We start from the raw sequence: 21,041 nt of genomic DNA, 5'->3' as shown, positions 1-21,041 counted from the left end.
AAATAAATAAATAAATCTATCTTAAAAAAAAAGAAAAAAAATAGTTTGGACACATCAGAGCTTCGCTATATTCTAACACAAAGTAATTGACAGCCTAATAAACTTATAAATGGAAAAACAAAGTGGGGTTCATGTTTGGATCCATTTCTGAAATGCACTTGAAGTGCAGTCTTTTGGAAATTACAGAGGATGAATAAGAATCCGGATGGTTATTTGAGTAAAGACTTGTATGCCGGGACACCTGGGTGGCTCAGTCGTTAAGCGTCTGCCTTCGGCTCAGGTCATGATCCCGGGGTCCTGGGATTGAGCCCCACATCAGGCTTCCTGCTCCGTGGGAGTCTACCTCTCCCTCTCCCACTCCCCCTGCTTGTGTTCCCTCTCTTGATGTGTGTCTCTCTGTCAAATAAATAAATAAACTCTTAAAAAAATAAAAGACTTGTGTGCCCTTCTGGAGGAACCGCCCCTATGTACCTGTCTGCAGCCTGCAAATCCCGTTTGCATCACTAGCAGTTCCTTGGAGGCTTTGGGGCTATCATGAAATAGTTCTGGAATGTTCGCTTATGCAGTGGATCTTTACCACAGGTCTGAATCTCTTGCGGTGCTCTGAGGGGAAGGCGGGTGGCGGCTGCTGAGCAGTATTTCTGTAGATACATTTCTGCAACATTATAGCCAAATGTTACTGAGCTTCTTATTCTGCACAATCTGGTCCCAGTTTCTGAAACCCTGCTTCTTGATTACAGGCTTACTCTTTGTGCTGGAGTGCTTGATCCCAGGCAAGGGGTTCAGGGTTTCGGACAGATAGGCAGAGAGCATCTGTTTCAGTTGAGTGATATTCGTGCTTTTTCATTATTTCAATGCCTCTTTCACCGTTAACCTTCTAAGGCTTTATAAGTGTTTATGAGAAGGAATCCGTATGATGTAGAAAGTTTTTCTGAGATATACAGACTGTAAATCACAGGTTCTAGAAGTGTTAGGTTCTTTCCAAGAAGTTGTTTCAATCCTAACAGCCACTGAAAATTCCCCTCAGTGCTCACGGTGCTGTTCATTCAGTGAGGGCGTGGAATGGTGCCCCCTACACTGGAGCTGGGTCTGCATCCTAATCCCCGGAACCCGTGAATGTGACCCACTGTGGAAAAAAGGGTCTTTGCAGTTATAACTAAATTAGATCATCTTGGAATATCCAAGTTGGACCTAAATACAGTGACAAGTGCCCTTTTAAGAGACAGAAGAGGAGAGACACAGACAGAAGCCTCACAAAGGAGACAGAAACGGGAAGACGTGGCCACAAGCCCAGGACACCCGGACCCCCAGGAGCTGGAAGGAGCAGGAAGGACCCCCCTGGAGCCTCCAGAGGGAGCGCGGCCCCTCAGACTCTGGCTTCCCAGCTGTGACAGGGTAGATTTTTGTTGCCTTTGGCTGTCCTGTTCATGGTGTTCCGGCAGAGGCAGAAATCTGACGTCACAAGAAAACACCAACATCATCATAGGGTGACTCCAGAAAGCGTGCGTTGTAAATGTCTGCGGCTCTATTCCCGGTCGGCATGCCCAGGTTCAGGGAGGGTCCCTAATGACGAGCCACACTCATGCCTGCGCCTTCTAGGTTGTTTTTCTAGGGAAAAAAATGCAGCACTTCTGCACAGAGATCAATTTTTTTTTTCCACGTGTAAGTCTGAGTTGTTAAATACAGAAGACTAGAATACATAATTCAGCATTTTAACTTTCATGTTTATAGAAGCAGAATAGAAGCCATGAATAAACACATTCTCAAAAAAAGGTTGTCTTAAATAAAATAACGTAACAGTTCATTTCCTCTCTCCCTCTCCATCCCAGAGTGGGTGGTGCATTTGCTTTATTTGGTGATAAAAAGTGGGATCACTGCCTCGGAGAGCCGCCCGTGTGGAGTGACTGTGGACAGCCGATGAGGCAGGTCCCGCCAGGCCTGGTTTTCGGAATGGGTCGGCTACATCAGGTGTGCCGAGGTGCGCGGCCTTCTCTCTCTTCAGTCCTGCCGTGGCGGTGCTGGAGCCCCTGCCCCGGGGACCGCAGCCTGAGCTACGTCCGGCAGTCCCCGGCTCGAGGCCCTTCCTTAGGAAGGGCAGCTCCCCTCTGGCTGCATGTACACCCCAGAAACTCTCCTGCAGCTCTCTTCCCCAGCCTGGGGGCCAGGCTTGCAGAGTGCATATGGCAACAGCGGGGACTGCCATCCATCACACCCAGCATGGCTTCAGGGGTCCTCCCTGCACCTCGGCCAAGGGCCAGCAGACGGGACAGCTGCGCGGGGGACAGCGTGGCCTAAGCCCCTTCTCAGAGTGTGTGTTCAGGAGGTGATCGGAGGCGTGTGGGCCCTTTAGTAGGGACCTCACTGACTCATTGTTCATGGGGGCCAAGCAAAGGAAACGGCTTGGACCTTCAACAGTAGGGTCTCCACTTGGTCAGTCAGGCCCCTCAAACGCGTGCAGGCTATGCTGAAGAGGCGTGGACAGGCGGCCACCACGTGTTAGTGGACCGTGTCCTAGGTAACTGTACATCGTAATTCCAGTCTGTAATTTAAAACAGGTTTGTGCGTAGAAAAGAGACTCCAAGGACAGATGTCAAGCTGTTAACTGAGGTGATCTTTGTGGGGTGGCATGCGGGGGTTTTCCACGGCTCCTCCTGCTGTCACGTCCCTTCTGTGTTGTCTACAGTCTTCTGGTTTTACCGTCTTCCCCACGGCTGCACGTTCCCTCCTGCCCCCAGCTCCTGCCACACACACGCACACGTGCGCACGCATGCCCTCGAGCAAGCAAACACATGTGAAAAGCTTCTAATTGTAAGCAAATGCTTTGCTTCTTTGGACAGGACTGAGATTTCTGAGAGAGGCATGGTGGGGACAGGGCGTCCCTTTTATGCGCGTGGAAACCATGAGGCCAGCGGGTGGCCAGGCTCCAGGCAGGGTCGTCGGTTGTGAGCTGTGATAAAGTCCACACAGCCTAGTGGTGGGGCCGTTTTGGCATGAGGGTGCATAGAGGTCATCCTGGGAGTGTGTCCCCGTGTGGACCAACTCTCACCCCAGGGCCCAGAGCTCTCGGGCACATGGTGGGAGGATGGGCTCGCAGCACAGCATGTGGATGGTCTCGCTGGAAAATAAAGAAATCCGGGTTGCTTGAATATTGAGATACCCTTTAACGGTTCTTGGGAGAAACACTAAAAAAAAAAAAAGCAGAGACTGCTTAGGGGCGCCTGGCTGGCTCAGTTAGTGGAGCATGTGACTCTTGATCTCGGGGTTGTGAGTTCGAGCCCCATGCTGGGCGTAGAGCAGATGGAGCAACACTTAGTGTTTCCCCACATTTAAGCAGGCATGTGTTAGGAGCAGAGCTGCAGGGGTGAGGACCAGTGTGTTAGGAGCAGAGGTGCAGGGGTGAGGACCAGTGTATTAGGAGCAGAGGCGCAGGGGTGAGGACCAGTGTGTTAGGAGCAGAGGTGCAGGGGTGAGGACCAGTGTCTTAGGAGCAGAGGCGCAGGGGTGAGGACCAGTGTGTTAGGAGCAGAGGTGCAGGCGTGAGGACCAGTGTCTTAGGAGCAGAGGTGCAGGGGTGAGGACCAGCTCGGCTGCTCTGCAGCCCCCATTGGTATCGTTTCCATGGTGACATGCCTGTGGCTGGGGTGTGACCAGCAGAATGGAGTAGGGGGCCATGGGTCCGGCCCATGGAGATGGCAGTGAGGGTCCCTGCTTCTGGGTGACATGGTGGGAGGCCCAGGGCTGTGGGGACAGAGGTGGTCATCCTTCCAGCAGACTGGCTGCTTCCCTCCAGCAAGAGTTGCCTCCGCTTTCCTGGGTCCCGCTGTCTTGGGCTGTGTCACTCTGGGGCATTTGTTTTCTTATCTGCCTCCTTCTGGGCACCTCCAGGGGCAGCGGTGACTGTGGCCAGGGCCTGCCACACTTGAACATTTGGTAGGAGTCTGAGGACCCAGCGGAAGACCGCCTGGCTGATGGTGTCCACACCCCTCCTGGGGTTCATTCCAGCATCCTGCCTTTGGCCTTGGCCAGTGTTCTTGACTGTGGGGAACCTTGGTCTGTCTTCGGGGCCCTGGTGCCATGTGCAGCCGTCCAGGTGCCGTCCAGGTTGTAGGGTGGTGTGAGGGCCCTGGGAAACTGCATTCAGACAGGTGTCCACCACCAAGCTCCTTGCACAGCGGGAAGTGAGATTCCAGGATCTGGATGCTCCCAGCAATCCCGGTGAAGTCTGGGATGACTGCTTTCAGGCGTTTAGGTTAATGGGGTTCCTGGGTGGATACTCTGCATGTTTCATAGGGGATGACTGTGGTGTCTATGGGTGCCTGTCGCCAACGGCACCACTCGGGATAAGCTGCCCAGTGCCCAGTGGAACCCTGCACAGTGGGGCTGACGCATGGGATCCCAACCCCCTTGACTACCACCAGGAGAGCATCCAGCATGGGGAGTGAGATGCCTCTGAGGGTGTGGCCGCATTCGGGTGTGGAACGCAGCCCCCCGCCGTGAGCTCGAGCTGGCCACACGGATGACCCCACAGGGGCCCGTGGCGTCTCTCTCAGAAATGTGGGCAGAAAATCGGACCAGATGAGCCACACCCCGAGGCAGAGGCCACTCAGCGATCTGTTGCACGTTTGGGGCTGACCCAAGCCTCTCACTTGGCTGTGTCCACTAGCTGCTTAGGCAGACCTTTCCTCTGGGCGTTAAAACTGCAAAACCACCGGCCTGCAGGTGTTTGGAGGGGGCGGCTCTGCCCTGCGATTGCCGGGCACCAATGGCCTGTGGCTGTGAGCAGAGCTATGGGCTGGGAACCGAGCTCCGGCTTCACTCGTCTTTACAGCTTTGTTCTCTGTTATGATTGTGTATGAGGACCTCACTGTGTCTCGGGGGCTGATGTGTAAGACAGTGGCTGTGTCCGGGACGTGCTGGAAGTAGTGACCTCTGACCTTTGGCAGAGCGCGGGCTCTCCGGCCTGGGCGTGCGGGCCCTCGGTGGGGGCCGTCTAAACAAGAGCAGGGCTTGTTGGGGCGGGCGGGCTGCACGCTGACTTGCGGGTCTGCTGTCTTTCAGTCAACGAGTTCACGGTGATCAGGAAGAAGTTCAAGTGCCCCTACTGCAGCTTCTCGGCCATGCACCAGTGCATCCTCAAGCGGCATATGCGCTCCCACACGGGGGAGCGGCCCTACCCCTGCGAGATCTGCGGCAAGAAGTTCACGCGGCGGGAACACATGAAGCGGCACACGCTGGTGAGTGGGGGCGGGGTTGTGAGTGCGGCCATGGCTCAGCATGGGGTCGGCATGGGGTCAGCGTGGACCATCACAGGGTCAGCGTGGGTCATCACAGGGTCAGTGTGGGGTGGGCATGGGGTCAGCGTGGATCAGCACAGGGTCAGCATGGGGTTGACATGGGGGGGTCAGCGGAGGGTAGTCAGCATGAGGTCATCATGGGATCGGCATGGGGTTGGCTCGGGATCAGCATGGGTCATCACAAGGTCAGTGTGGGTCATCACAGGGTCAGCATGGGGATAGCATGAGGGGTCAGTGGAGGGTAGTCAGCATGGGTCATCACGGGGTCGGCTGGGCCCATTCAGTGCTGGGCTGAGGGATCCAGGAAGGTGGGATGATGATGTGGGGTGCCCAGAAGGCCATGGGAGCCCTAAAGTGGGTTCCGCTCTGCCTTGGAAAGGCCAAGAGAGTAGGTAGAGCGATGTTGACCCCACCCCCCTGATAAGCTCCACCCCCTGAGACTGGGTGCAGAAAGCAGGTGGGCTGTATCACCCCCAGCCCCAGACCTCGGCCTGGCCTTGGCAAGCGCTTCCTCCCCTGCCAGGACCCCTGCTCTCGGCCCCTGGTGTCCCGCCATGAGGTCACTTCCTTGGTGCCCTGGCTCCAAGGCATGGTGGGTCCCCCTCCACCCCCCGCTCCCCCGTGGCCTTGTAAGGCGTTGGATTATCTGTCTGTGGTGGGCACCCAGCTGGAGTTGCCAGTTGGCAGGTGCTGCTGAATGGATAGATTTGCTTGGCCAGGAAGTGATAGGAAAAGGTCATCCTTGAAATAGGCAGATTTGCCAAAAAACACAGGGCAAGGGACACTTTGGCAGGTGAGCTAAACCGTGGGGGCCAGGGCCAGACCACAAGGCTATACATGGTGTTGTCTTCTTGAGACACACACTCAGGGTGGGGTTCAGGACTGAGGGTGGGGCCAGCTGGAGCTTGCAGGGCTGAGGAAGTGGAGGCAGCCCTGGGCTGGCAGATGCCCAGAGCCCTCAGCCTGTGCCATGGGGGCCGGGAGAGGGCACTGGGGTCATGTCATGAGTTTGGGAATCTCAGAGGTGTCGGGAGTCGCCTGCGGGGTGCACAGACTTGGCTGACCCTGCAGCATGCTGAGCTGCTGTCAGGAGCAGACCCCCCAGGCGGTGGGGGGGGCTGTGTTGGCGGTGGTGAGGGTGACCCAGGGCTGCCCTTGCACAAGGGTGGCAGGCGGCTGCGGGAGGGCAGGGTGATACCCTCAGGCCTGGCTGCTGGCAAGGTGAGCCTTGTGGACGAGCAGGGTCTTTGCCTGTGTGTGTGTCCATCTGGGGTGAGTGGGGGGCTCTGGCTCATTTTGGGGTCGCATCCAGATTTACTTGGCTTGGATCCAACAGTTGGCTCTCTGGATGGGGCAACCTTACTAGCCTGTTGTTTTATCTTTCCAGCCCAGTGGAGGGCACTTATTTTGGGGTGAGGACATCTGGGAAGTCTCCTGAGAGGTCAGGCAGCAAAGCTGGAGGGGGGACAGCCCCAAGAGTGGGGGGGAGCCCAGCCCAGCTGACTGAGGGAGGTCCCATGGCCCCAGCCTGCAGTGTCCACTGCCCCATCGTGGGGTCCAGCAGCCCGGGGAAGCGGCAGCCCCAGCCTGGACGGCAGGTCTGTGGGGCAACCGCTAGGGCTGACTTGCCACTGACTGCAGAGCTGCCCCTCTGTCCAGTGTTTCCCTTCTGCAGAGCCCACCCCGAGAGCTGCAGAGGCTCAGGTTACCACAGAAACTTGGAGGGATCCGTACACCGATGCCCACGTTGTTCCTACTCAGAGATGAATGGGGGCTTGTTTGCTATACTCAAGTGCTGGAAAGTTGTCAGTACGTGGGTTACGACAGCTTTTCTTTAGCAAAACCACATTATGGCTTCAGGAAGCGTTGGTCCCATTTGAGGCTCGGTGTGGTCGTTGCCCGTTTACCTTGGATGGGGCCAGATTTCCATCCTGGGGTCCTGCTTAGGTTTCAGGGAGGATCACAAATCCCTGAAAATGTACTTAAAACGTGTGCAGGTTTGCCCTTTTCTGAGAAGAGGCTCTGTATCTTCCCCTTTAATTTGTTGAGGGCCCTGGCCCCCAGGAGGCAGCTGAGCGGCTGCTGACAGCAGGTGGCAGTAGGGGCACTTGGTGTCCCTTCTGTGTGGAGGCTGGTGCCTGTGCTGTGCCTCCTGGGGAGACAGAGGGGCTGGGCAGTGTTGCCAGGAGTCCTCTGGACGGCGGGGTCTCCGGAGGAGGAGCCGAGGGTTGCCATGGTGCCCGCATTCTCCCTCTCTCTTCCCTCCCTCCATGTGTTAGGACAGGTGCCCAGCCATCTGGTGCCAGCTGAGTGGCTCCCCGAGACACCTTGGTCGCTCCCGGGTGTCCTGGCACAGCCCCCAGCTCCCTGCGTGGGAGCCCCAGGTCTTGAGGGGCCTCCGTGGACGCTGCCTCCCACGGCCCCACCAAGCCTGCTCTCAGAACAGTTTCTGTTGGGGGAGGCTCGAGGAAGCCCTGGGTTTAAAATACAACAAACAGAGGAGACGCAGGAGGGCCCTGGGGACCGCATCGTTTGAGGCTCCGTTTCTAGAATCAGAACGTGTGGGGACCCAGCCTGTGGACGCTGGTCAGCAGTGAACGTCTGAGCAGTGGTCTTCATGGTCGGGGTTTGTGGAAGGCTGTGACGGGAAGGTGGACTGTTCGTGGTGGTCTGTGGAGCCACTGAGTTGGGAGGCAGAGAGCCCTCAGCCCAGGACGGCGAAGGGGTCCCTTCCGAGGGCGCAGCCCCCAGGACAGTGACCCATCAGTGAGGGTGTGTTCACGTATGGAGGAAGGACACAGCTCAGCAAACCTTTTCCACCGTGACACCATTCGTTATGTTTTTATTTACTCGATTGCTCTAGAACACCAGAGAATTCAGAAAAATATGAGGAATTAAAATCGCAATCCTCTCCCTCCACTGACCATCTGTCCCCCCTCACTGACCACCTGTCCCCCTTCACTGACCACCCCATCCCACTTACCTGCACTGACAGCCCTTCCCCCCACTGACCACCTGCCCCCCCCACTGACCAACCCATCCCCCTTCGCCATACTGACCACCTGTCCCCCGACCGCCCATCCCCCACACTGACCGCCCGTGCCCCCCACTGACCGCCCATCCCCCCGCACTGACCGCCGTCCCCCCGCACGGACCGCCGTCCCCCCTGCACGGACCGCCCATAACCCCCGCAATGACCGCCCGTCCCCCCTGCACTGACCGCCCGTCCCCCCGCACTGACCGTCCGTCCCCCCTGCCCTGACCGCCCGTCCCCCCGCACGGACTGCCGTCCCCCCCGCACAGACCGCCTGTCCCCCGCACTGACCGCACTGACCGCCGTCCCCCCCCCCCCGCACTGACCGCCGTCCCCCCCGCACGGACCGCCCCTCCCCCCACACGGACCGCCCGTCCCTCCGCACGGACCGCACTGACCGCCGTCCCCCCGCACTGACCGCCTGTCCCCCCGCACTGACCGCCGTCGCCCCGCACTGACCGCCCGTCCCCCCGCACTGACCGCCGGTAGCCCTGTACTGACCGCCGTCCCCCCGCACGGACCGCCCGTCCCCCCGCACGGACCGCCGCCCCCCCGCACGGACCGCCCGTCCCCCCGCACGGACCGCCCTTCCCCCCGCACTGACCGCCCTTCCCCCCACACTGACCGCACTGACCGCCGTCCCCCCGCACTGACCGCCGTCCCCCCGCACTGACCGTCTGTCCCCCCGCACTGACCGCCCGTAGCCCTGCACTGACCGCCCGTCCCCCGCACTGACCGCCCGTCTCCCGCACTGACCGCCTGTCTCCCGCACTGACCGCCCGTAGCCCTGCACGGACCGCCCGTAGCCCCCGCACGGACCGCCCGCCCCCGCACTGACCGCCCGTTCCCCCCTGCACGGACTGCCCGTCTCCCCCGCACGGACCGCCCGTCCCCCGCACTGACCGCACTGACCGCCGTCCCCCCGCACTGACCGCCCGTCCCCCCTGCACGGACCGCCCGTCTCCCCCGCACGGACCGCCTGTCTCCCGCACTGACCGCACTGACCGCCGCCCCCCCGCATTGACCGCACTGACCGCCGTCCCCCCTCACGGACCGCCCGTCGCCCCCGCACGGACCGCCCGTCGCCCCCGCACGGACCGCCCGCCCCCGCACTGACCGCCCGTTCCCCCCTGCACGGACTGCCCGTCTCCCCCGCACGGACCGCCCGTCCCCCGCACTGACCGCACTGACCGCCGTCCCCCCGCACTGACCGCCCGTCCCCCCTGCACGGACTGCCCGTCTCCCCCGCACGGACCGCCTGTCTCCCGCACTGACCGCACTGACCGCCGCCCCCCCGCATTGACCGCACTGACCGCCGTCCCCCCTCGCGGACCGCCCGTCGCCCCCGCACGGACCGCCCATCCCCTGCACTGACCGCACTGACCGCCGTCCCCCCGCACGGACCGCCGTTCCCCCGCACGGACCGCCCATCCCCTGCACTGACCGCACTGACCGCCGTCCCCCCCCGCACTGACCGCCCGTCGCCCCCGCACGGACCGCCGTCCCCCCGCACGGACCGCCCATCCCCTGCACTGACCACACGGACCGCCGTCCCCCCCCGCACTGACCGCCCGTCGCCCCCGCACGGACCGCCGTCCCCCCGCACGGACCGCCCATCCCCCGCACTGACCGCACGGACCGCCGTCCCCCCCCGCACTGACCGCCCGTCGCCCCCGCACGGACCGCCGTCCCCCCGCACGGACCGCCCATCCCCTGCACTGACCGCACGGACCGCCCGTCCCCCCGCTGACCGCCCGTCCCCCCGCAGGTCCACAGCAAGGACAAGAAGTATGTGTGCAAGTTGTGCAGCCGTGTGTTCATGTCGGCCGCCAGCGTGGGCATCAAGCACGGCTCGCGGCGCCACGGCGTATGTGCCGCCTGCGCGGGCCGAGGCGTGGCCGGGCCCCTGGACGGCGGTGGCACGGAGGGCTCCCCCGAGCTGTTCCCTGGCGACGGGCCCTACCTGGAAGACCCCGACGACCCGCGGGGGGAGGGCGAGGAGGAGCTGTGCGAGGACGAGGATGAGGTGGGCCTGGCCCACGAGGACGCGCTGCTGGCGGCCGAGAAGGAGGACGAGGACTCGCCGCGGGGGCCCGGCAGCCCCCCGGGGGCGCCCGACAAGGACTTCTGGATCTCCTAGGCCGCGGGTTGGGGGCGGGGGCGGGGGCGGCGCCACCCCTCCAGTGCGCACGCGTGCGTGTCCGTGTGCGTGCGTGCGTGCGTGTGCATGTGCGTGTCCCTAGGAATCTGCTCTCGCCTGGGGCCCGGCCACGCTGAGCCCCTTTATTCTGCTCCTGCCCCAGACACACACACAGAAACCGGCCCCGCGGGGTCGGAAGCAGGCATGACCCCAGCAAGTAAGGGCTCCGGGACCGGACAGGATGTTGGGGGGCACAGGGTGGGTTTGAGCAGAGGGAGGGCACACGTTCCCTGGTGTCTGCGGGGACCAAGGGAGGGTCCCCAGCAGGGGCGCGTAGCTAGGGCACGCATGATGGCCCGATGGCCGGGTCAAGGTCGGGGCTGGTCGGGGTCATGAGCGTGGTCCCCGAGGCCACAGGTCCAAGGGGTGTTAAGGAAGGTGTTGCGTACACCCGATGTCCAGTGCTGGAGTCTCCCCCCGCCCCCTGCTCTGCTCCCCCTTTCTCAGCAGCCTGGTCACTGCCTGCAGCCACCACCGCAGCCTTCTGCCGCTGCCGTGGCGGCCCGCGGAATTCAGGTCCAGTGTACAGAAAGCCCCGTGGCCCTCCTGCCTCTGGGCTTTGGTGCTTCACATACAACAGCTGCAGACGCCCCTGCCGGGGCCGAGGACTCCCAGGTGCTATCATCCGGTGGAGGCCGCCAGGTGGGGACCGACGTGCCACGCTCCTCTGGTGCAGGGCTCAGCGCGCCCCGCTGCTGGCCACTCAGGGCCCTTTGGGGCGCCTGGGCTCTTCGTTCCGCGTGCACTTCCTTGGGGAGCCCGGGGGCGGCCTCGTCCCCTCGCCTCTGCCGTCCTTCGTGCCCAGGCCCCTCCTGCCGGCCCCTCCTGGGTGCCCTTGCCTTGTTGCTGCTAACACTGGAGGTGGGGATCCTGACAGCCGTGCCACCTCCCCGCGTGGGTAACCAAACTTTTTAAGTTGTCAGAGACATAGTTGAGGTAGTTACATAAAATTATTTTGTTTGGCATTATTTTTCTGACGTGACAAAACCTAGCGTCTTTCCTTCAGCTTGTCAGTCCTTCTGTTGTCTTTGTAGATGAGCTCACCGCCTCTTTGTGATCTGGTTTTTTCTGAGTGAAAAGCAAGGGCCCCGCTGTGAGGACCCTCCCCTGGGCCGCAGGACCCGCCCTGGTCTGTCCCCTTCCCCGGTAAGGCCGTCGCGGACCACACTTCACTACTCAGACATTCCGTCCTGCGCCCGCACGGCTCAGGAGCAGGCAGGGCCCGTCCGGGCACGAGCCCCGCTGAGGGCAGTGTTTCTACGTTCTCTTTTTCCACGGACTGTAAGCTTCTACCAGGCTGGTCACCGTGTCCCATCTATTCTTTTTAGGTGGAAAAAGGAGAATCCCCCGAGCCCCTAACTTAGGTTCCGGGGGTGGCCTGGAGCGCTCGCCTCCCTGGCTGCCGCTGGGGTGCCGGGGGCCTTCTGTGCGTGTTTTCAGTACCATCGGTTAGAGGGCGTGGACAGAGCCGGCCACCGGCCGCCCGCGCCCCTGTCCCCCGAGGGGGCGTGGGGAGCCCTCGCGGGCTGCCCTGCCGGCTCTTCCTGACACGCGGGTGGGGGGTGGGGGGCGAGGCCAGTGCAGGGGCTCTGGGACCCACTTCCCTTGCTGCCTTTCTCCAGTGGGGCCCCGGGCTGCACCCCTCACAGGGCCCTCAGAACTGTGTACCTCCCCGACTTTCTGACCCCTTTTCTAAACAGACCTACTTTCTTATAAATGTATTTGGAAACCAGACCTTTGCTACCAATAGTGTCTCTGGGTTTTGTACCGGTCCCACCGCTCAGGCCGTCCTGCCCACACCCTGGGCCATCTCTGCCTCCGCACTCAGGACATCTCGCTCTTTCCGACCCGCTCGCTCCCTGCTTTGGACCACCCTTGCTGACCTTTTTGGAGGGTCGCTCTCAGTGCCACAGGGGCATTTTCTTCCTTAAAACCAATACTGTACTGGAAAACCGAGGGCCCCACTCCCGCCCACCAAGTTCGCAAGGCGTGTGCGCAGTTTGCCTCCGTCGACGGAAATGAAGGCATCCCCTCTCAGGAGGCGTGGAGGGAAAAGACGTGTAATGAAGGGTTTTTTTACGTGACTGGTTTTTTTTTAAATCAACGTTTAAACTAATAAATATTTTTTTATGAAGAGGAGAAAAATGTGTAGATTACATTTCACGTTTTGTACTTTTTTGTTTGTGTCTGTCTGTATTTTGGTGTTTGCAACACCCAAGTGGAAAATGCAGTCCGTTGAGTGGTGAGTTCTTTGGGGTGGGGGGGGCAGGGAACCCGTATGACTTTTGTATCAAGCTCTGGATCCCGACCAGGTTGTATATTTGGACTCTGGGTTTTGGGAAACAGTCATAACACTGCCAGGACTGAATAGGGACCTCGACTCAAGAGACACGGCTACTCCTTCCAACTTTGCACATCTTCCTTTTTAAGAAAGAAACTGAGAAAAGGCAAAAACTGGAACTTTTTGCAATATGATGAAAGATAATCTTATTTTCGCTCATTCTGTGACACGTGCAACGCTTAAGAAAGCCATACTTACTGGTGGTTTTTATTTTTTAGGTTCTATATTGTGTTTGTGTGTGTGGCCCTTTCAGAACCACTCGTAGTGAGGGTGCTGTGTGTGTGCTTTTCTGAAATATTTATTTTTTCAACATGCTTTCAACCTGTCAACAAAAACAAAACAAACAAGGGCAGTGTTTGAAAATTGTTGGTTTTCTTTCCCTTGGGGATAATCTATATCATATCAACTTTATATTATCATAAACCTGTGTTTGTATTGGAGATGTGTTTAATATTTGGGAGAAGAGACTTCGGTGATCGGCTGGCAGAAAATCGCAGCTGTTGCAGTCCGTAGCCACAGGGCAGGTGGATGGCACCTTCCTGTCTGCCGGGGCGAGCTCTGGGCCTGCCTGGGTCTCCTTCCTGTGACGGGTTAGCTTCGACCTTCTTGCAAAGCTTCCACTTTCAATAAACTGGGAAATTGCTGCTCAAGCGGACGCCTCGTGAGTGTTTCACAGTGTCCCCTCCTCCTCTGTCAGGGCGTGAGCCCTCTGCGGTCTGTTGGCTGGCCTCCCTGGTCTGCCCACCCACCACCCCTGCCTCTGGCAGGATCTCAGTTCCCCCCAGGAGGCAGACAACGGCTTCTGGAAAAACCCCAAATCTTTAATTTTTCTCCTTGCCTGGCGCGGCCCAGACTCGAGACACCTGAGCTTCGCAAACAAGATACAAACGTCAGCGCCCGGGGCCCTCGAACCATCGGGTTAAGTGCGGGCAGGGGAGGCCCCTCCCTGACACCCCTCAAAGTGCATCACAGACCGGCCCCCATGTGGCCCTGAAGTTGGCCCATCAGCACCCTGACAAGTCCATGGGCTGACAGGCAGGGAGGGCGGCCACCCCCAGGGACCCCGGGCCAAGGGGACAGCCGTGAGGTTTGGCTTTAGTGCAAAAGGCTGGTTTCTTCAGAGGCACTTTGAGTGGTGGGACCCCCCCCCACAAACCTCTGGGGGTCCAGGGTCACCGAACTTCCCCCACCATTAAAAAGCAAACCCTGCCGCAGGAGGAGCGCCTGGCTGGGGGCTGGGGGTAGCTTATTTTCTCCTCGGCAGAGTCCTGGGGAGCGGGGCAGCAGCTTGGGGTGGGCACGGGCGCGCATGCTCAGTCCAGGAAGCGCTGGCACGCCTTCTTCCAGCGGCAGGCTGTGCACCACAGGTCCCGGTGCTCCATGCCGTACACCTTCCGGCACTTCTTGGCGTCACCCCGGGGCTTCCTGGGGGGACGCAGAGGAGACGCGGCGGGCTCATGCTAGGCCGGGACCCTCCCTGCCGGACACCTGCCCCGGCCCCTCAACACGCACGCACCTTGGGTTGGCACCGAGCTTGGAGGGCAGGGTTGGCACACAGGTCCTGATGGTGGTGGGCCGTGGCTCCAGGCGGATGGGGGCCAGGCAGCCCTGAGAGGAGACACAGCTGTGTCCTCTCCCCCGTCCCGAGCACCCCGAGACTCACCCCGAGCTGCTGCCTGTGGCCTCACCCACCTGGTAGGTGTTGTCACCGTGGCACACCTCAGGGGGTGCCGCAGAGCTCAGCACGGGGACTGGGGGCAGGGCCAGCGGCCGCAGCAGGCTGGACAGGGTCGGGGGCTCTGGCAGCTCCAGGCGGGGGAAGGCGGGTGGCGCGGAGGCTGTGGGGGACACTGGGGACAGGCTGGACAGCCCGTCTGTCAGCACATCCATGCCAACGTCCAGCTCTGTGTAGTAGAAGTCCTCCTCACCGTCGCTCTGCTCTGGCTCTGCCTGCCGCCTGCGGGGGACACAGTGGGTGGGAGCTGAAGCCTTGGTCCACCTGGCTTGCCCCACCCCCCCCGCCAGCCCCACCGCACCCCAGGTGCACCAGGCGGATGTGTCTCTGCATCCCGGAGGCCGTGCTCAGCACCTTCCCACACCGCTTCCACAGACACTGGAACAGGACCTGCACTGAGCTCTGGGTGACAAGGGCTGGTGGTCAGGCATGGCCACCGCGTCCACCCCGCCCTGAGGGCTGCCTCAGGCTCACCTTCCTCTTCCTTGGGGCAGGTTCCCCAAATAGGAAATGGGCTGCCTCAGAGGGCAGTGGGGGTGACGGGGTAGATGGAGAGGACTGGTCGCTGGCCAGGTCCCAGCCCCAGTCTCCGCTGCAGCTGCCCAGTGGCCGCACCAGGGCCTCCTTCCAGGGCTCCAAGCCAGGCTCTGTGGGGACACACCGGCAGCCGGGTTAGGGCTTCCGTCGGGCTCGGGCTGCTCTTCAGAGGCTGCCGCTGCAAGCCCCTTAACTCTGCGCCTCCGCCCGTTCACCTGGTCACAGATGAGCCACGTCTTTTGGAGGAAGCAGTGGCCGGGAGGACTAGCCTCCTCAACACAGGGACATCCTGCATGGGGAGACGCCTGGCCAGCCAGGGGGAAATGCACAGGTCACAGGCCCGCAGACTGGGACACACTGAGAGGCACTGGGGGTCCTGATGTCTGTCTCAGGCCTCAAGAGGTCTATTTAGAAGGTGGTGTTCCAGGCAAAGAGGTTCTGCTTGCCCCAAGGGGTGGGCAACCACAGGGTCCCGGAGACCCCAGGCCAGGTGTCTCAGTCTCACCTGGGCTACAGGCTGCAGCTGGGGCCCCCAGCAGGAGGGGGCTGGTGGACAGACTTGTGAGGGCAGCCGCAGCCATGACCTCATCCAGTCGGGATTTTCCCGGGGGGGCTCTGGAAGAGATGTGGGTGGCGTCCAGCAAGTACTCCAAGCTCCTCCCCTAGCCCAGCACACGTGCAGGCCTGGGCACTGTGTGTGTGTGTGTGTGTGTGTGTGTGTGTGTGTGTGTGGCACGGCTCCCTCCCTCCAGGCACTGGGCTGGAGGCCCGTCTCCACCCCCAGCTCGGATTACAGAGACCAAATCTCCAGGAACCACCAGACACAGGGCCCAGGCTGGGGTCTCCCTGAAGCCTGAGTCCTCTGCAGCCTGGGCTTTGTTCCACGGTGGCTCCTTCAGGCCCAGGCGCTGGACAGGGGTCTGAGGCCCCACCCCCAGGCCGGGCCAGGCGAGGCCAGGCCGGGCCCAGCCCTCCCCCCAATCACACAGTAACCAGGGTTGTGCAACAGCAGCTGCAGCCGCGCCAGGCCTGGGAGGGAGGGACCAGCCAGCAGCAGCCAGGGGAGACAAGCTGGGTCCCCAGGCCCCAGCAGGCCAGGCCACAGCCCGCCTCTACCTGAGAAGCCAGCTTTGGGTGTGGGGCACCCAGGAGGGTTTTAGGCAGGGCTAGGAGATGGCCGTCAGAAGCCCTGGGGTTCCTGGACCGTCAACCTCACGTCAGCGGGCAGCCTCTACGGCACAGAGACTGACAGGGGCCCCCTCCCAGCTCTGCGCTCTGGCCCCCAGAGCTTGGGGGGCGCATGGGGCACGATACACTGATAATTTCTGCTCCACTCCTCCAGCGCTGGAGAGCTGGGGAGGGGGGCAGGAACCCCAGGTCGGGGCCCTGACCTGCCCTCCACCAAGACCCCTCCACCCTCCGTGGGGTGGGGCTCGAGAAGGCACGTGCCCGCGCCCCACCCACCACCCCTGCGCACACCAGCGCACGTGTGCGCACGCCCACCTCGGCCTGGCGCGATAGACCCTGGCTCACCTCTGCGCTGGCACGGGGATGTGCGCCGACGGCTTCGGGGGCCCCACCGCCGCCCCCGCCCACGTCCCCGGAACCCCTAGGTTGGCGGCCCGCGGCTCCGGCTCCCGAGGCAGCACGAACTCCAAGCCCGCAAAGCCGCCGCCCACGGCAGGGCCCTGCGGAAGGGGCAGGCTCAGCGCAGGCAGCGGCACGGGGGTTCCCAGCCCCCACCCCGGATCCGCTCCGCACCCGCCCCCCAAACCGGCTGCGGCCGGTGGGGACGGCGCAGCCCCGCCCCCGGCCCCGCCCCCGGCCCGGCGCGGCGGGAAGCGCTCCCGGGCCGCTCGGCCCGGCACTGCCAGGCCCGCGGACACGCGCGGACCGCCACGGCCGCCCCGCCCCCCGGGGCCCAAAGTTTGTGCAGCCCCGACGCCATCTTTGCAGCGAGGGAGTTTGGTCGGCGCCCCGCCCCCCGGCGCCCGGTACCTGCGGCGGCGCGGGCACCGATACGGGCGCGGCCGCGGGGTCCCGGCCGGCGGCACGGGGCGGGGGGCGCCCGCAGCCCGGAACGGGCAGCGGAGGGCGCTCGGCCTCCATGGCCAGCCGGCCGGCCGGGTGCCGAGGCTGCAGCGGCGAGGGCGGACGCTCGGGACACGGCCCCCCAGGCCGGGCCGGGCCGGGCTGGCCGGGCCGCCGACCCCTGCCCTCGATCGGCCGCCGCCCGCGCCGCGCGGCCGGGAGGCTGCCGGCCGGCCACGCCCCCTTAGCGCGGCTCCCGCGCCCCGCCTTGCGGCCCCGCCCCTGGCGCACGCCCATTGGCTCGCGCGCTGTATCAACATTCCGAGGTGGACCGCGGCCGGGGCCAGCCGCGCTCCCATTGGCTTGCGCTCCGAGGCCCGGCCCCCGAGCCGGCCGCAGCCGCGCGGCCTGGGGAAAGGGCCCCGCTCGCGGCACCGCCGGTTCCTGTCGGTCCCTCGCCCCTGCGGAGCCCGGGGTGCCCGTGCGCCCCCGCCGCCGGGGAGGGCCGGCTTGCTCGCGGGTGTGCCTGCGCGCAGAGCTGCCAGATCCGGGGAAGGGGTCGCGTCTCCTTGGCGGGCTTCCCGGGAGCAGGTTATTCTTTAACGCACGACTGCCCACCTACCCCGTACCTTATGTAACACCAGGGGCTGGGCGGCGGAGCCCTCCCTTAGTGTTCAGGGTCCAAGTCCCACCCTGGGGCGGTCAGCTCGCGGGCCGGCTGCAACACGTGCTAAGACCGACTTGGCCTGGGGACCACCACCCCTAGAGCTAGCTTCCCTTCCCCACACTGTCTTCTGAAACTGACCAGCTGCGCACAGCTTCAGGCGGCAGGGCCCAGACACCCCAGGCAGGAGTGCCCTTCAGACAATCCCTGCCAACCTTCCCAGGCCTTCAAGAAAAGTAGGCTGTGAGGCACGGCTGTATTCATCCTCCCTGCGCTGGGGATTTATTAAGACCTTGGGAGAGGCTAAGAGGCCACGGCAGCCAGGACCCCCAAGGACCTCACAGGCTGGAAGCCTTGGGATCTGGACTTTGTGCTGCCAACTTCGGGGGGCGGGGATAGGGAATGGGCGTTGGGCAGTACTCTGGAAGGAGGAACTCTATACTTGGTCGTTCCAGGCAGATGGGGAGTTGGAGACCCCTCCCTAGGTTGAGGCTGGGGAAGCCTGCAAAGGTGCACTCATGCTAACAGCTAGACCAGGAGGGCTCCAGGTGCTGGGGAGGGGGCGGGCATCTCCTGGATACTCTCATACACATTTTCCAGGAGGCCATCATCCTTGCCCAGGCCCCTGAGTGGGAGGGTCTCGTAGGACTGGTCACTTCCCAGAGGCGGAATTACTCCCCTGCCCTTCGGGTCCAGCTGGTCTGTGGCAGGTCCTGGATCCCTCTTTTTAGGCTTCCTGACTCTGGAGTACAGGATGTCCACCTGGGAGAGAGGAAGCCAACCCAAGGAGGGGTCAGCACCATAGACTCCTTCGAGGACCTGTACAGCCCTACCCACCCTACCCCATCCGCTCCAATTTACCTGAACAGCTGGGGTCAGCTTGGCCTTCCCCTGCCCCAGGCTTTGGGGGCCCTGATCTGTTTCCTTGAGCTTCTGGATACAAGCATACTCCGCCACCTCAGGTCTGGCCTCAGGCCCAGGCCTGGCACAGCTGCTGGTTAGCTGTGCCCCTGCCCACACCACAGGGCTGGCTGCCAGGCTGGCCCTGGGGATTGCAGCCAGCCCCACATTGGAATAGGTGGCCTCGGGGCAGATGGAGGGTGAGGTGGCAGCAGGCATTGCCTGGGGCAGTTCCCGGTGTGAGAAGGCTGCCATAGGCCTGCTGGTGCCTCTGGGCACCTCCAGCCATTGTGGGCGCAGGATATCCATGCTGGCAGGCCGCGGAGCTAGGGGTCAAGACAGAGGTTACTGGGGCAGGGAACCGATGCGGGGGGAGCCGCGGAGCTGCTCCAGGGTGCAAGCCCCGCCCATGCCCCGGTCCCGCCCCTCCCGGCTGGGCTCACCTCTGCAGCCAGCAGGGCCCCCATGCAGCTCGTGCAGTCTCGTGTCCGACTTGCTGAGGGTGCAGAAGTGGTGTCGTCTCAGCAGTGACTGGGGGCAAGGAAGGCTGGTGGGTCCTGTGCTGGCCCCGCCCTGGCCCCCGGGGACAGCCTGGCACTCACCGCTTCCGCTGGCATCACACCGCCCTGGGGCCTGGCCCGCTGCCTCTGCACCCGCTTCCTGGGGGCAAGAGTCTCATCAGGCCAGGGAGGCAGAGATGGGGGGCTGAGGTGCCAGGCTCTGGTGCAAGGCCCAGCAGGGAGGCTCACGCACAGAGCCAAACCTGCTTGGAGCCATGGCCCACACCAAACCCAGGTCAGGGATGACATACCTGTGGCAGGCCGTGCACAGTGTCCACAGCCAGAGGGACAGGGCAAGGCACCCGAGGACCCAGAGGGCAGGAGGGGCTGAGGGCACCTGTGGCCCCATCCTGCGAAGCCGCAGGTAGGCCTGGGGGCAAGAAGACAGGGTGCTGGAGGCGGAGAGGCTGGGCACCTACCTGGCAGCCCCCCCTGCTGCACCTCAAGCTGCTGGGCAGTCTCCTCCCCCTGGGGCGCTCTGACTCAGCACACAGGAAACCCCAGGCTCCACAGCCCCTCCTTCCTACAGAAGCATGGAGTCCAGGCCCTAGCAGCTACCTTCCCACCTCTGAAGGGGGGCTCCTCGTGACACGGAAGGAGGCGTGCTTTGCTTGGCCCTGTGAGTACCTGAGTGGGCGAAGATGACCCAAACGGTAGCTGAGCATGGCCGGTGAGGAGGGGCAGGGGAGTTGTGAGCAGGCCAAGGGCCTGCTGTGGTCACCGTAGCCTGAACTTGGGACCTAGGGAGGTCCTGAGGTCACACCCTAGGCCCTCTAAGGCACAGGCCACTGTCTCAGATGGTGCCCCCCTAGCCATCCACTGCTGAGCTTTGTCCCCTGAGGGGCTGGATAGGCAGGGGAGGGGTCAGCAGGCAGGGAGAGGTTGCTTTGTCCCATGACTGCCCCCACCCCACTTCTCCCTGGCTCTCCACCCCTTCCCTCCAACTGTCCCTGCCATCGGATCAGGGTCTTCTTCCTGGGATCTTAGCAGAGCTGCTGGGGTGGGGTGTCTCTAGAGACGGGCGGCCAGTCTGCCCAGACCCAGGGGGAGTGGGCTTAGCTCGTAAGAGGGTCTGGGATGGCTAACCTGGTCCTCCCAGACCCCAACCCTCAGCTGCTCCCAGGAGGGCACCAAGGGGCCTGGGGACCTGACCAGGGTGGAAGCCAGAACAGGCACTTACCAAGGCCGGCGCGTGGTGGCCCCTCCTCAGCCCCGTGTGGAGCAGGCCCGGCGGCCTGGGCACCCTGTGAAGTGCCTCTGTACAGCCCTCAGCCTCGCTCCCCACCTCACTTCCTGCCTGTGCATCTCCCTGCATCTCCCCAAGCAGCCACTCAACGCTCTGCAGCCATCGCTCCTGCCGCAGCCCCCGTGTGGGGTCTAGACATCACTTGGCGGGCGTGTGCAGCATGCCAGCGCTGCTCCCAGAGCCGAACTCGTGGTCTCCTCCCCCCGTGAGGTGGGCACACACCGGTGAGGAGGCAGGCACAGCACGGGAACTGGGCGGTCTCGTGGCCGCTGCATCCTGGGGCTGAACCCAGGCTCTCAGACTTCCAAACCCACCCGCCAGGTCCTCCTGCCTCATTCATGGTGCTTCCTGAGACGCATCTGGCCACGACCTCCTCCCCCTGCTGTAGCATCAAGTCCCACACACTCGTGGGGGTCGGGCAACGTGGGGGAGGGGCAACGTGGGGGAGGGGCTGCCGGCAGAGCCCCACCCAAGAGAGCCAGGAGAATGCCAGCCTTTG

The 21,041-nt window shown here is 62.7% G+C and overlaps 3 protein-coding genes across 10 annotated transcripts in view; 1 reads left to right on the top strand and 2 right to left on the bottom strand.

The window, feature by feature from the left end:
- The window catches only part of ZBTB46 (zinc finger and BTB domain containing 46), a 67,664-nt gene extending 54,145 nt beyond the window's left edge, over positions 1-13,519 (top strand). For 5 of the 8 annotated variants that reach the window (XM_064573468.1, XM_045886133.3, XM_064573469.1 and 2 more), the window contains 2 exons: positions 5,059-5,234; positions 10,097-13,519. In XM_064573468.1, the coding sequence (XP_064429538.1) occupies positions 5,059-5,234; positions 10,097-10,468 (548 nt within the window). In that variant the 3' untranslated portion in view covers positions 10,469-13,519. Of the gene's footprint in view, positions 1-5,058; positions 5,235-8,289; positions 8,516-10,096 lie in introns of those variants that run through there. The other 3 variants (XR_010405962.1, XR_010405961.1, XM_064573470.1) reach the window with 2 other exon arrangements.
- A 150-nt stretch (positions 13,520-13,669) lies between these two features.
- SLC2A4RG (SLC2A4 regulator) lies at positions 13,670-17,469 on the bottom strand. Its single transcript, XM_045886139.3, has 8 exons — positions 17,140-17,469; positions 16,675-16,829; positions 15,647-15,756; positions 15,079-15,251; positions 14,906-15,006; positions 14,562-14,826; positions 14,386-14,477; positions 13,670-14,294 (listed from the first exon to the last, which is right to left on the bottom strand). The coding sequence occupies exons 1-8, from the start codon at positions 17,467-17,469 to the stop codon at positions 14,183-14,185; spliced, it is 1,338 nt and encodes a 445-aa protein (XP_045742095.2). The 3' UTR covers positions 13,670-14,182.
- An 895-nt stretch (positions 17,470-18,364) lies between these two features.
- LIME1 (Lck interacting transmembrane adaptor 1) lies at positions 18,365-21,016 on the bottom strand. Its single transcript, XM_064573475.1, has 6 exons — positions 20,477-21,016; positions 19,548-19,666; positions 19,339-19,396; positions 19,180-19,267; positions 18,698-19,062; positions 18,365-18,598 (listed from the first exon to the last, which is right to left on the bottom strand). Exons 1-6 carry the CDS (start codon positions 20,609-20,611, stop codon positions 18,365-18,367), a joined length of 999 nt encoding a protein of 332 aa, XP_064429545.1. The 5' UTR covers positions 20,612-21,016.
- Positions 21,017-21,041: the final 25 nt, after the last annotated feature.

This window comes from Mirounga angustirostris, unplaced genomic scaffold (assembly GCF_029215605.1).
Source record: "Mirounga angustirostris isolate CCGP_5_RB_7025 unplaced genomic scaffold, mMirAng1.0.hap1 SCAF_10, whole genome shotgun sequence".
In the NCBI taxonomy this organism is placed as follows: domain Eukaryota; kingdom Metazoa; phylum Chordata; class Mammalia; order Carnivora; family Phocidae; genus Mirounga; species Mirounga angustirostris.
This window is presented reverse-complemented; position numbering and strand designations above follow the sequence as displayed.

Coding starts and splice junctions, on each gene's coding strand:
- SLC2A4RG (XM_045886139.3), bottom strand. CDS start 17,469: ATGGGCGTGCGCCAGGGGCGGGGCCGCAAGGCGGGGCGCGGGAGCCGC. Junction 16,830..17,139: donor CGGTGCCCGCGCCGCCGCAG/GTACCGGGCGCC, acceptor CCCCTTCCGCAG/GGCCCTGCCGTGGGCGGCGG. Junction 15,252..15,646: donor AGCTGCAGCCTGTAGCCCAG/GTGAGACTGAGA, acceptor GTGTCCCCACAG/AGCCTGGCTTGGAGCCCTGG.
- LIME1 (XM_064573475.1), bottom strand. CDS start 20,611: ATGCAGGGAGATGCACAGGCAGGAAGTGAGGTGGGGAGCGAGGCTGAG. Junction 19,397..19,547: donor CTGTGCACGGCCTGCCACAG/GTATGTCATCCC, acceptor TCTTGCCCCCAG/GAAGCGGGTGCAGAGGCAGC. Junction 18,599..18,697: donor AGCTGACCCCAGCTGTTCAG/GTAAATTGGAGC, acceptor CCTCTCTCCCAG/GTGGACATCCTGTACTCCAG.